The sequence below is a fragment of the Colletotrichum graminicola genome (genome assembly GCF_000149035.1).
Source record: "Colletotrichum graminicola M1.001 genomic scaffold supercont1.26, whole genome shotgun sequence".
Taxonomy (NCBI): Eukaryota; Fungi; Ascomycota; class Sordariomycetes; order Glomerellales; family Glomerellaceae; genus Colletotrichum; species Colletotrichum graminicola.
The window spans coordinates 229,498-242,584 of NW_007361030.1; the positions used below are offsets into that span (position 1 = coordinate 229,498).

The window sequence follows — 13,087 nt, forward strand, 5'->3', positions numbered from 1 at the left end:
CTTGCCCACGCCTCAACAATGATCGCCAACAGATCCGTCAGTGCTTGCGATCTATTACAGACACTGCTGCCAGCACTGCTCGTATGGTCCAGGGCCTTCTCAGCCCATGGATAGTGGTTGCCACTCCGTGACACTAAGTAGGGCTTCCTAGCCGTGTTACATCATGCGTAGAAGTATCCCTCGGTCGGCGGCTGGGGGTCGTCCAAGATGGTCCCGAAACTGAGGTGTCCGACTCGCGGTGCCTCCTGGTCATTCCCTTCTTCTGCCGACTCGCGATGCCAGTCTTCCGGCATCTCAACCTCGCCCCATTTGAGGAGACGGTACGCCATGTTTTTGTGCGCATTGGAGTTCACCGACTCCCCATAGCCCTTGTCGGACGCTGGAATCAGCTCCTGAAGCTCGATCCCTGCGGCGGCGCCCCTTTCGTGGCCGGCGATACGGGGGATCTTTGCGGTAGGTGACACACGGCTCGCGGCTAGCATTGCTCGAGAATTCTACCCCACGACTGGCATGTAGCCTGGTAGTTCATTCCAGGCGATGACAATTGGCATAAGAATCATTATTGATCCTAGCATGGTGACGATCATGAGAGGTAGAGGCGAAGTCCCAATCGACACCGTCGCGTCGTCGGGGAGGCTGATAGCATCAGCTAAGTACGACCCTTCATAGTCATCAGATGAATCATGATAGCCTGTTCCAATGGAATGTCAGCCATTTCCATGATTTCAAATGCTGGGAATCTTACTGCCACGAGATATGAGGATAAAAAAAGACACTGGAAGTAACCAATGTAGTAGGTTACTCATGAGTACCAGGGGAATTCTATAGCTGTATGGCAGCTGAAGACGATATGTCGATATCTGCTGTCCCCTTTAAAACGCGAGATTGATTAATAGGCCGCAAGTAATGCACTAAGTTGTTTGGATAAGGATCGATGCTTACTTTGGATGAGTTCCTCGCAGCGACCGATACTCGACTGAAAAGAGAGCCCATTCATAACTCATTTCCAGACGGGTTATCAAGGAGTTGTACGCCAAGTACCAAAACGACAAATACAATTGAGGCACATTACCGGTCAAGACCGAACTGATGAAGCCATTACCACTTTCAACGCCCCTGAGAGTGCTGCTGGCTTCGTCGACATCTAGCTTAACCCACTGCCTTTTAGAAGTTAGCCAGAGTTCCACCTCTTTCAGGTCACTTACAGTGGTATTTCGTTCCTCGTTTGAACCGCGACACCGACTCCTGATGCCACAATGCCGAATGCTAATATATTATACGTCCATATCTAGGTCATGAGAGTCACCGCTGTCATCCTTCCATGTCGTTGACTCACCCGAGGAATGGCCAAAGGCGGCCGATACAATTCTCTTGGTTCAATCTCTCGGGTCCTTGTACGGATGTGTTTCTGCGTGACCGGCCCTGACTCATATGTTCTGCCCTCCGGCACAGATATGAATGATGAGATTGCGTCTCCTGGACTAACGAGAGACTCTTCTGGACCAAGGACCCAGATGAAGATGACGCAAGTAAGTACCTTTAAGGATACCGATAAGACCACGGCAAGAAGAAGCGGTTTTGACAGAGCAACGGCGCAGGTGGCCTCTCTCGGCTCTGCTAGGCAGTAGGATACCTCGAGGAACTGTAAGCCATCTTGGTCGACAAAGTATGACGAATTGTATTGAAGACCGAAGAAAGAACGGTTGCCTGGCTTTGAATAGAGAGGTTCGTTCCATCTACTCCTGCCATGGTAACTCCTTTTGAGAGCTTTCGGGTACCAATTGGTTATGTTTATCAGCCATCGTTCTCCCACTTCACTGCTCTCAAAGTTACAGTAGCTACTGCAACTATCCTTGACAGTCTGCAGCGTGCCAGTCATTCAGCACGTCGTGGAAAACCATAGAGTGTTTAGTTCGCCTCGTGGGACGACAGATTGCCAGAGTTCGTCGCCGGCCAGATTCCACAGCTCCGATCCTTTCCACCCTTGGCCTTTTAACAACCAAAACAACGTCGCGGTAGTCTCGTAATCCGGAGCAAGCCTCTGAGGTATACATCTTTCTACATTCCGAGGGCTCTAATCTCGCCCACCCTCTGGCGCGAACGGCTGTTTCCGAAACATTCTTCGATAAGGCTAAGCAGGACTCATTTTTGCTGTAATACTCCTGAAATGTTAGAGGAGGTATACCCGTATGCCGGGGCCATGAGTAGTCGTTACTAGTCACCAGACCAGAGCCTGGGAGAAAGAAGACGCTCGCATCAGTGGTGAAAGATTCGGCCGCGATTGTTAGGTGATAATCGCTCATGATGCTGTTGAATACCACGTGAATAGGGAGAGAGGTCAAGAAGAGAACCAGGCAGCATATAATTTTGAACCAAGAGAGGCGGAACGCGTTGCGCCATGACGGGATGCATATGTCGAGCCAGTCGCCCTTTGCGTGGACGTCGTCTACCTCTTTACGCGATGGCGCGTTCAGAACCTGCATGAAGAAGTTGGACGAGACGAGTATAACCGTAGAGATGGCGTTGAGGAGCAAATGGAGCCCAGTGTCGGTCGCGGTCACACTGCTGCTCTTGCACTCCGCCTCGTAGAACATCCAGGCCTGCCAGAAGTCGCCAGTCGAGAAGATCGCGGCGGCCAAGATACCGATTGGAAGAAGCAGTGATATTGACAATAGCACGACATTGACCGTTGCTGACCTCCTCCAGCCGGAAGGAAGCTGTTCCCAGAGCCTTCGTCGGCGGGAGGTACTATTTTCAGAATTGGAGAGCATCGAGGAGAGATACGCAGATACTGGAAACGCCAGTTGTCAGTAATACGAACGAATGTAGGAACGACCTCAACTAACAATCGTGGTGGTTGTGTGAGATGATGGATATGTGGTAAGATGGGAAGATTTTGCAGTCTGACGTGTGCCGACGATTATATTGCCATGAGTCCCCATCATATATTAAGAACAGATACGTAGCTTGACACAGACACACGTCTCAATTGAACGTTGCGCAAGGCAGACTGTGCCGCTGACGCGTCAGCCAGATCATCAAATCAGTGAAGCTTGATTGTCAACTGCAGGCTGAAGGGATACGTTGTGTGAAACCAGCTCTGTTCGCCAAAGACGAGCTGGCGACCTGGATCGATATCCGACGCCACACAGCGTGAGTATTCCTAGGGCTTATCCTGGATACACATGGTTCAAATCTGATGATGGAACGGTCCACGTATGTTTACTTGAGGATATTTTTGAGCTGTGCCAAAAAACGGTAGAATCAATTAGTAGTTGCAAAGTTGCAGAATATGATCACCCGTACCAGGGCATTGCTGTCTTCTCTCTCTACATCCGATCCTCCTCCTCCTCCTCCTCCTCCTCCAGGACCTCCCTCTCGGTCTTGGTCCCCTTCCAGTCGACCCACCGGATGAACACGGGCATCAGCAAGGCGATGACCATGCCCGCGCCCAGGAACGCCGCCGTGACGCCGAAGCCGACGCGGTAGGCCGGCGCGTCCCGGCTCGGCCAGATCCGGCTCCCGTACACGCTCGAGAAGTTGCCAAAGGCGTTGACCATGGCCAGCACGATGGCGCGCTTCTCGGGCGGCAGGCTCACGACGCCGCTCGCCCACGACAGCACCAGCGGCAGCGCCGACCAGATGCCCGCCGCCACGAAGCAGATCATGACGTACCGCACCACGGGCGCCTGCACGGCGGCGCACACGACGCTGCACGCGAACCCCAGCGCCAGCGGCGCCGCCACGTGCCACCGCCGCTCCGCGCGCCGGTCCGAGCTCCACGCCACGATGTTGAGGCACACGGACGCGACGGCGTACACTGGCACCGTCATGTACTGCGCCGTCACCGTGTCGTAGCCCAGCGTCAGCGTGATGGTCGGGATGAAGTACGAGATGGTGCCGGCGCCGACGTCGAGCATGAAGAGCAGGACGAAGGCGTACGTCCGCGGGTCCGCCACCGCCGCCACGAAGGCGTTCCAGTGCGAGAGCCGCTTCCGGCTCTGCCCGCCCGAGGCGATGCCGTCGGCGACGATGCGGATGCTCGCGAGCTGGCGCTGCGCCCGGCGTCAGCTGCCGCGCGGTGCTGGGGTAGTCGAGGAGCACGAAGAACGCGATGAGGGCAACGCCGACCGTGGCCACACCTTCGACGATGAACAACCAGCGCCACCCGGCGATGCCGTGCGCATCGTGGAGGTTCGCCGTGATGGCGCCGGCGAGTAGGCCACCGAAGGCGCCGGAGAGGACGGCGGCCGTGTAGAAGATGGCGAAACGCTTGCCTGCAGATGGTCAGCCCCTGCGTGCGCCCCTTGGCCCATTTTTTGTCGCGGTTGCGTCAATACGTAGCAGCATGCCATGCGCGCGAGGGAGGGGTGGGGGCGATATATCACATACCCAGCTCAGCCCTGGTATACCAACAGCTCAGGAGATACAAGACGCCGGGGAAGAAACCGGCCTCGACACATCCGAGGACGAAGCGGAACCCCAGCAGCGCGCCGTAGCTCTTGGAGACGGACATGAGGGCGCTCAGCGCGCCCCAGACGAGCATGATGCCCGGGAGGAAAACGGACGGCCGGCTGCGGCTGAGGATCATGTTCGAGGGCACCTCGCAGATGAGGTAGCCGAAGAAGAAGATGGACAGCACCCAGGCGTACCCGTCGTCGGTGAGGCCGAGATCCTTTTGCATTCCCGCGATCTTGGCATTTCCCTAGTTCACGCGCCGACAAACTTCAGTGGTCTGTGATCTCCGTCGTGGGAAACTTTTTCAAGCATCTTCCTCCCTCCCTGCACCTATTCGTGATGGGGAAGGGGAGGGGGGGAGAAGAAAAAAGGGGAACCTACAATGTTGGTGCGGTCCACGTAATTCAGGATATACATGATCCAAAGCATAGGCATCTGGGTTCGGCCGTGTTAGGACCCGTCAACGACAGTGGGGAAAAAAGAACAAAGCGCGTCGCGGCACATACCAGAAACAGGTCAATCTTCTTCACGAGCTGCTTCTCCTCCCGCGTGCCGGGAACGTAGTTCCTCAGGGCCTCGGCGAGCTCGGCGTCCGCCTCGTTGACGACAGGCGCGTGTTTGTCTTCCTTCATCTCGAGAGACTGCTTCCGACCATTCTCGAAACTCATCTTTCTCCGCTATGGCCCCCTCCCTAGGCGCTTTGTCACCGTCGTTCGTCCCTTGTGTCGCCCCTCCTTGACTCGTGGTGGTGGTGGCGGCGGCGGCTTAACCGAGAGGCTTGAACCACCACAGTGGGTTGGCTATCGAATAGTGTTGCGATATGGAGATGCGAGCGAAAACGCGTCGCGCAATCGCCCCTTTTCGTCGCAGATGGGGGAGGGGGACGGGCTTGAGGTTTATTTGGGAATCGCGAAGAGTCGACCACGAGGTTGAGGTTGAGGTTGAGGGATGAAGCCTTCTTCTACCCCATGCAAAAACGGTGGTAATATCAGAAAGTTGGATATATGTTAACAGTATTGGTCAAAGCGCGAATCATACCCGTCTGGGGTAATTCAGCTTGTCTTCTCTTCCCCACGGGGTAGATGTTGGGTAAAGAGACACGGGGAGGCAGCCGGGAAGGGGGGTTCAAGGTGGATGTTCGATACCCGCGGTGAGGAGCCGTCCGTCTGGAGCGGACGCGAGGGAATGGCCTCTCATCTCGTTGAGATCAGGCGATGATCCATCATCACGGCGCTAAACGCGGCATGATTGGACTACAAACGTCGCGAGATGATCCGGATCCACGCTGAGACGGCCCTCCCAGGGCGGACTTCTTCCCGAGCCTCAAAGACAAGAAGGGGGACAGCGGCCTTCAGCCCGAGCCATCCGCATCCGGATTTCATCCCGCCATTTGATTTCCCCGCGATCAACCACAAGACAAGCATCACGAATGTTGCATATCAGGTTGGGGGTTGGAAATAAAGCCACAAATGAATGGGGCTCCATAGCGTCTGTCATCTCAGTAGGTGATATTGTCATTCAGCCAGGCATTTGGGAGTTTAGCAAGTCTAGCATGTTGAGCGGGTATTGCTCAGGGCCCATTCCATAGTTGTTCATCATCTCCCCGCTGAACATCCATTGGTTCCAATCCTGGCCGATATCCCCCTCGTTCCAGACCTGAGAGATAGGTTGGCCCGGTTGAGCGGGTTGCCCTGGCTGGCTCCCGGCAATGTACTGCTTCTCCTGGGGACCTCGTTCTTTGAACTTATCAAGCATGGTGCTGAGACCGCGTCCGATGTAGTGTGCAACGTGACGGGCACAACGGTTGGTCTCCTCCAGCAGTTGGACGACACGCTCAATAAGGTCGACTACTTCGTCGTAACGAATGTTCAGCCGCGCAGGCTTCCACTGGGCGTGAACCTTCATCAGGAACATGGCAGCATAGGCAATGGTGGTCAGAAGGTAGAGTGGCACCCCGATGACCGCCCTGCGCATGTCGATATCTGTCAGGATCAGCTCTAACGCGGCAGACGCGCTTGCTATGGCGAGGTTGATGAACTCGCGGCGCTCATCGGACATGGCGTATTGGTCCGACGGGTTCGACGGGTTGAGACCTCGCAGACAGATGGAAAACAACAAGAGACGGGCAAAGTGGTAGTGAAGGGTGACGCCCTTGGCAGGGTACTGTGCTATGTGCTTGTCCGGCACTTGCCAAAAGGTTAGCCGACGACCTGTCGTGTCAGGGAGAGCAAGGCTGATGATGCTTTCTTACCTAGCCGAGTTTCCCATTGGAGCTTCCATCGAGCGAGGTCGGCGTCGTATCTCTTCAGTGCTTCAAACTCATCTCTGGCAACTTGCCTCGATGTATCTGGGCCAAATGTGTGGAAAACCCGACTTAAAATGATAAAGACACCAACCTGGCTATGTAGACGGAAGTCCGCTTGCGTAATGCCTGGCAGCGTGAGAAAAGCTTCATGATGGGTAATGGTCGCATCCTCATTTATGACGGGAGGCCTGCCATACGCGATGCTGAAGTGGTGGTCGCACACGTAGAGCAAGTACCACAGCCTTGCTTTCTCGACATGCTGCGGTCCTTTATTAAGCGCCTTGGCGCAGAACTGGTGAAGGTTCAACTCGGTAGCGATACGCACAGCGAGACCAGACACCTTCCAACTGATGTCGGAGAGCCAGAAGGCACCGATGCATAGTCCCCTGACGTCGTCAAGGCTATGGTATCGGTCGAACATGGTCTGACTGGCTAGCTCGAGGAAGGTGGGGTAGCAGATGTCAAAGGCACGGCCATCATCTTGCTCGTGCAGCGCCGTCACGGCGAGGATGGCAGCCGTGAGAAGAGGCGAGGACATGCGCGTCGCGGTGAGGCTGTCGTGAACCAGCGCAATGCCTCCCCAAAGGTAGGCATTGAGCGTCCCGCGGAAGGTGGAGAAGAGCTGCTCCGCCTCCTCAACGCTAAACTTGCCCTGTGCAATGAAGTCGGGCTCTTGCGCTCGGCTTGATGGGAGGCGAACCCGGGCTCCGGGGTCGCTCCGGATGTTCCGCAGCTTCGTCACCTCGAAGAGGCTGGCCATTGGCGCGCTTACTATGGCCTGGTCCTCGGCGTTATCTTGCGCCGTCTGCTCAGGAGAGTTCTCCCTCGTCATGGCCGTTACGTCTGGAGGCCGGACCGGAGATGGACCTGTGGCGGGACTGCTTTGTGATACGGTAATATTGACAGGACTCTGGGACATGCCGGTAGCGTCGTGCTGATAAGCCTGGACCGGGGCAAGCTGTGGCAGATTCAAGGCCCGCCTGACCTCCACCATGGACGCTTGTAGCGTCTGGAGCTGCATCTCCATCTTGGTCTTCCACTCATTCTCGCTGTCAAGCAAGGTTTGGAGACTCTTATTGACTACACACTGCAGGCCAAGGCGGGCGCATCGAGCACACTGGTTCTGGCCGGGCTCAATGCCGCACTTGATCTTGCGGTTCTGGCATTCTTGGCCTATCTCTCTTTGGATCAGCGGCTATTCCAGTGCGAGTACCTCCGATCAAAATGGGGGGGGGGGGGGAAGCAAGAGAAAGGAGTATGTCCATCGATGGAGGGTTTAGCCCAAGAAGGATCGTGCGCAATGCTGGTACTCACAAGCTCGGATTTTTCTTGAGATCTTCGGCAGGTGAACCGGCTGGCCGGAGGCGGCTCCCAAGGTAGAAGAGGACGGAGTCTTGTCCGGACCGTCAATTCTGGCACGTTTCATGGTCCAAAGGGTCCGCAGGATAGAAGTCCGGGTGCGCTTTTCTGGGCCTTTGAAAGGGAAAGGTGGACGAGGTGGACAAGATGGAGGGCGGGAAGATGGCCGAGGGGAGAAAAGAGGGAAAAGACACGCGTATCTGCTATGTTTATAAGCGGGGCGGACTTCTCACCGTGCGGGGTCAAAACACTAGTCTCCACATGTTCTAGTGTAGCAGCCACGTCCATATGGGCAACACGACATGGTGACATCGCGACATGGTGTATCCCAATTCCACGACCTACACACTGCCTCTCCCTCCCTCTCTTGGCCGGCCGTGGCAGTTTAGTCCGTTCTCTGTCTCATCCCCCCCTCACACGCCTTGTATCGAAAAGAAGAGATACCAGGTCCCACATTTTGTGTGGTGGCTACGTAGTATGCGTGTGTTCCACCTCGGTTGCCATCTTCCACCCGACAAGGCTCTCGCCAGATCTCCGTCCGCAAAAACGCGGCTGGTTTGCCGAGCATGCGCCCTGCCCCGTCTGGGGAACGTGGGTGCTATAAGATGACTGGACCTCCGAAATGCCCATTTTCGAGCCGAGCACTCGTGGTTTTCGGAACAACCGTCGCCGACGACTCTGGTAAACGCCCCACCACCGTAAATCGAGATGGCTTCCCCCGACAGTCAGTCGACACGCGTCGGCTTCATTGGCCTGGGTGCCATGGGCTTCGGCATGGCATGTAATCTTGCAAAGAAGCCCTCATATAGAGTGCAGGGTTATGATGTCTATCCGCCGAGCGCAGAGAAGTTTGTTGCGCAAGGCGGTGGTTCCGTGGGCCAGTCGCCCCGAGAGGTGGCGGAGACCAGCGATATCCTAGTCTGCATGGCTGTCAATGCTCAGCAAATTGATGATATACTCTTCAATAATGAGACGGGTGCCGTGCAAAGTGAGTCTTCTCATGCATGTCACCAGCCCTCAGCCGGGCCAGGCTGCTAACCTCATTCCCGCAGCATTACCGGAGAATGCCACCGTGCTCATTTGCTCAACCGTGCCGCCTAGATACCATGAGGTGTTAGCACCCCGCATCGCGGCAACGGGCCGACACGATGTTTTAGTCCTTGACAGTCCCGTATCCGGTGGCACGAAGCGTGCAGCCGAAGGTACACTCAGCATTTTTGCTTCCGGCGCTCCGGAGGCGCTGCAGCGCGCAGATCGAGTCTTGCGCGACATGTCCGAAAAGCTCTACGTCATTCCCGGTGGACCGGGGGCTGGCAGCAAGATCAAGATGGTTAACCAGCTCCTGGTTGGGACACATATTGCAGCTGCGTCCGAGGCCATGGGCCTGGCAGCCAAGGCGGGCTTGAATACCCGCGAAGTATACAACATCATTACAAACGCCGCGGGTAACTCGTGGGCTTTTGAAAATCGCGTGCCGCACATGCTCGATGGGGATTGGACCCCCCTGTCTGCTCTCAATATTTTTGTCAAAGACATGGTGAGCCTCCCTCTCTTGTCAGACTTAGAGTCATAAGCTGACGGATCTGAACAGGGTATTGTCGTGTCTACCGCAAGAGCTCTGCAATTCCCCGCCCCTCTCGCTTCTGTAGCTGAGCAGTTGTACATCTCTGGAGCTGCTCAGGGCTATGGCGCCGAGGATGATTCAGGCCTTGTCCGGGTATTCCTTCCTGGTCAGCAGAACATCGTCAAAGACCAGGCCGTTCGACTGAACGAACAAGAGAAGCTGACACCAAGCACCACACCTATGGAGATTTCAAAAGTCGGTATGGTTGGCCTGGGAGCGATGGGCCAGGGCATGGCAGCCTCACTTCTTCGCTGCGGGTTCGCTGTCCACGGTTATGATGTGTACGAGCCTGCCATCGATAAGTTTTTGGCCAACGGAGGCAACGCTTCGAAGGCCGATAGCCCCGCCTTGGCCGCCAAGGGTGCAGACATCCTAGTTTTGATGGTGCAGAACGCGGTACAAGCTGACGACGTCCTTTTCGGCTCCGGCAAGGCTGCAGAGTCACTGCCCGACGGTGCCATTGTCATCCTGAGCTCGACAGTGCCGCCCTCGTTTGTGCGAGAGCTGGAGAGCAAACTGGTCAATCTCGGCAAGGGGGTCAAGCTCATTGATGCTCCAGTCAGTGGCGGCGTTGTCCGCGCTGCGAACGGCACGCTCACGGTAGGCACTCTTTGACGTTGGGCGAAGACAGGTGCGATGGATGCTAATGGTTTATAGATCATTTGCTCTGGCGACGACGCCGTGCTTTCCAAGGCGAACGGCCCCTTGCTGGCCATGACAGGAACTCCGAGCAACCTGTGCCATGTACAAGGAGGCGTCGGCGCCGCTTCCTCTGTCAAGTTGATTAACCAGTTGCTGGCTGGTGTTCACATCGCTGCTGCCGCCGAAGCGATGGCGTTTGCCGCCCGCCTCGGGCTCGACACACGACGTGCGTTCGAAATCCTCGGTAGTGCGGCAGCATGGAGTTGGATGTTTGAGAACAGAGTGCCCCAAATGCTTGACGCCGACTGGACGCCGCACTCGGCCCTTGCCATTTTTGTCAAGGACCTCGGCATCGTTCTTGACGAGGCAAAGCGCCTGACCTACTTCGCTCCAGTATCATCGGCAGCCCACACCCTATACCTTTCAGGGGCTTCTCACGGATGGACCAAAGAGTCAGATGCAGGCGTCGTTAGGCTATGGGAGTTAGCTGGGCTCTCCGTCTCAGGCAATGCTGGTCCAAAGACCGAGCAGGCCGATGGAAAGGCCACCAAGAACTCCAAGGTTGAAACGGGCCAAGAGAAAGCTCTCCCAGCGCAGAAAACGATCGATTCATTGCCCGATGAGTTCTCTAGAGACGTGATTAGCTCAACACGAAAAGTCGTCGACAACGGCGAAGTACCAGTCCTCGTGGTGCTCGACGACGATCCAACAGGTACGCAGACTTGCCATAACATCGATGTCTTGACCGTTTGGGATGCGGCAACACTGGAGTACGAATTCAGCCTCAACCCAACGGGCTTCTTCATTCTCACCAATTCCCGAGCCCTACCTTCCGCCGAAGCAAAGCAGCTTATCCTTGACATCTGCCAGAACGTCAAGGAAGCGGCCGAAAAGTCCAACAAGGCATTCGAGATTGTCCTTCGCGGAGACTCGACCTTGAGAGGACACCTTCCTGAAGAGCCCGAGGCAGCCGAGGAAGCGCTCGGCAAGTTTGATGGATGGGTAATCACACCGTTCTTTTACCAGGGTGGCAGATACACCATCGACGACGTGCACTACGTCAAGGAGGATGACGTGTTGGTTCCTGCAAGCCAAACACCATTCGCACAAGACGCGACCTTTGGCTACAAGAACTCCAACTTGCGGAAATACGTGCTGGAGAAGTGCGGTTCGCGGTTTGATGATTCGTCATTCCTTTCGGTCACGCTTGATGAAATCCGGATCGGAGGACCCGCGGGCGTCACGAAGAAGCTCCTCTCGGTAGCGCCAGGGTCAAACACGGTTGTCATTGTCAACGCTGCTGCCGAGTCCGACATGCATGTCTTTGTGGCGGGCCTGCTTGAGGCGGAGAAGGAGGGGAGACGGTACCTTTACCGCACAGGTGCCGCCTTTGTCTCTTCTCGGCTGGGAATCACAGGTATCCCGCCTCTAACGATGGCCGACCTTGGAGTGTCGGTCAAAGGGGGGATCAAGCAGCCGGGGGGGTTGATAGTTGCTGGCTCGTATGTTCCGAAGACGACAGCACAGCTCAGGGTCCTCCGGGAGAGGCGAGGCGACAAGCTCAATGTTATTGAGCTTGACGTTGCTGAACTGATCGAGTCTGCCGAGGCGGCGGAAAAGGTGGTTACGACGGCGGCAGCTGAAACAGCATCGAGGCTGGCGGCGGGTGAGGATGTTCTTGTCATGACATCGCGCAAGCTGATCAAGGGGAATGATGCGCTCAGCTCGCTCCAGATTGGATCCAGGGTGGCGCGTGCTCTGGTTCAGCTGGTAGAAAAGATTGATGTTCGACCGCGGTATTTGATTGCGAAGGGCGGCATCACTTCGTCGGATGCGGCGACCAAGGGATTAAAGATGAGAAGAGCGCGCATCTTGGGCCAAGCTGCACCTGGTGTTCCCTTGTGGAGGTGTGACGAGGAAACGAGTCGGCATCGCGGAGTGCCGTATGTCGTATTCCCGGGGAACGTTGGCAGTGACAGCACTCTCGCGGAAGTTGTTGAGTCGTGGTCGACCGATAATGTTGTTTGATTGGCGGTTTGTTTCTCCTCGGTATTCCTGGTGCATACTTGGTTAGTAGCGATACAATGCAAGCGTAGCATACATAACTGTGGGCTCATACCAAGTCACGCACAGTACTTAGGCTACCGAGCAGAAAAAAATAATTTTGACGATTATGAACTCATAGGCAAAATCAGGCCCGGTTTCTGTGTTTCTGTGTTGCAGAAGTTCAAGTCACGGGATCCGTACATGGGAGAGGGAGGTCTACATGACATGACATGATGATCCGAGTGACATTCATCAAAGTACCTATACGCGGCATATCACGTGATCTATCACGTGTCCCCACTCAGGGCGTTTGTCTCCTTCATTCTTCCCAACTCCCATTACCTAGACTCGAACCAACCAGCCGGCTCTGATAGAAAGATTAGCAACTGCTTCTTTTTTGGTGGCTTGAACCAACTCGGCGTTCTCCTTACACGTTTCCAGTAGTCTCTGTATCTGTTGTCTCACCAATTCAGCGTCGTTATTTCTGTTTCCTCCATCGCGTGGCCCTTTTCTCCACGCCATGACTCAGCCGACCCGGTTATTCCATTCACCCAGCTCATCGACACATCACCACACGTCGCCGACAAGCTAAACATTACCAACCGCTTTGAGGGCGAGAGACAGCATCACGCTCCCGTAATAATTCTATGCTC

At 55.6% G+C, this 13,087-nt stretch overlaps 5 protein-coding genes across 5 annotated transcripts; 1 reads left to right on the forward strand and 4 right to left on the reverse strand.

The window, feature by feature from the left end:
- Positions 1–161: 161 nt before the first annotated feature.
- Positions 162–482, reverse strand: GLRG_06872 (uncharacterized protein; the record flags this gene model as incomplete). The annotated part of the gene is made up of 1 exon (XM_008097412.1): positions 162–482. One exon carries the CDS (start codon positions 480–482, stop codon positions 162–164), a length of 321 nt encoding a protein of 106 aa, XP_008095603.1.
- A 1,660-nt stretch (positions 483–2,142) lies between these two features.
- Positions 2,143–2,771, reverse strand: GLRG_06873 (uncharacterized protein; the record flags this gene model as incomplete). Its single annotated transcript, XM_008097413.1, has 2 exons — positions 2,143–2,151; positions 2,223–2,771. The coding sequence occupies 2 exons, from the start codon at positions 2,769–2,771 to the stop codon at positions 2,143–2,145; spliced, it is 558 nt and encodes a 185-aa protein (XP_008095604.1).
- Positions 2,772–3,329: 558 nt separating this feature from the next.
- On the reverse strand, positions 3,330–5,126 carry GLRG_06874 (major facilitator superfamily transporter; the record flags this gene model as incomplete). Its single annotated transcript, XM_008097414.1, has 5 exons — positions 3,330–4,055; positions 4,105–4,277; positions 4,393–4,705; positions 4,840–4,893; positions 4,965–5,126. The coding sequence occupies 5 exons, from the start codon at positions 5,124–5,126 to the stop codon at positions 3,330–3,332; spliced, it is 1,428 nt and encodes a 475-aa protein (XP_008095605.1).
- An 850-nt stretch (positions 5,127–5,976) lies between these two features.
- Positions 5,977–8,189, reverse strand: GLRG_06875 (uncharacterized protein; the record flags this gene model as incomplete). Its single annotated transcript, XM_008097415.1, has 3 exons — positions 5,977–6,644; positions 6,710–7,936; positions 8,078–8,189. 3 exons carry the CDS (start codon positions 8,187–8,189, stop codon positions 5,977–5,979), a joined length of 2,007 nt encoding a protein of 668 aa, XP_008095606.1.
- Positions 8,190–8,830: 641 nt separating this feature from the next.
- GLRG_06876 (uncharacterized protein) lies at positions 8,831–12,416 on the forward strand (the record flags this gene model as incomplete). Its single annotated transcript, XM_008097416.1, has 4 exons — positions 8,831–9,110; positions 9,175–9,659; positions 9,714–10,346; positions 10,404–12,416. The coding sequence occupies 4 exons, from the start codon at positions 8,831–8,833 to the stop codon at positions 12,414–12,416; spliced, it is 3,411 nt and encodes a 1,136-aa protein (XP_008095607.1).
- Between the last annotated feature and the right edge of the window lie 671 nt (positions 12,417–13,087).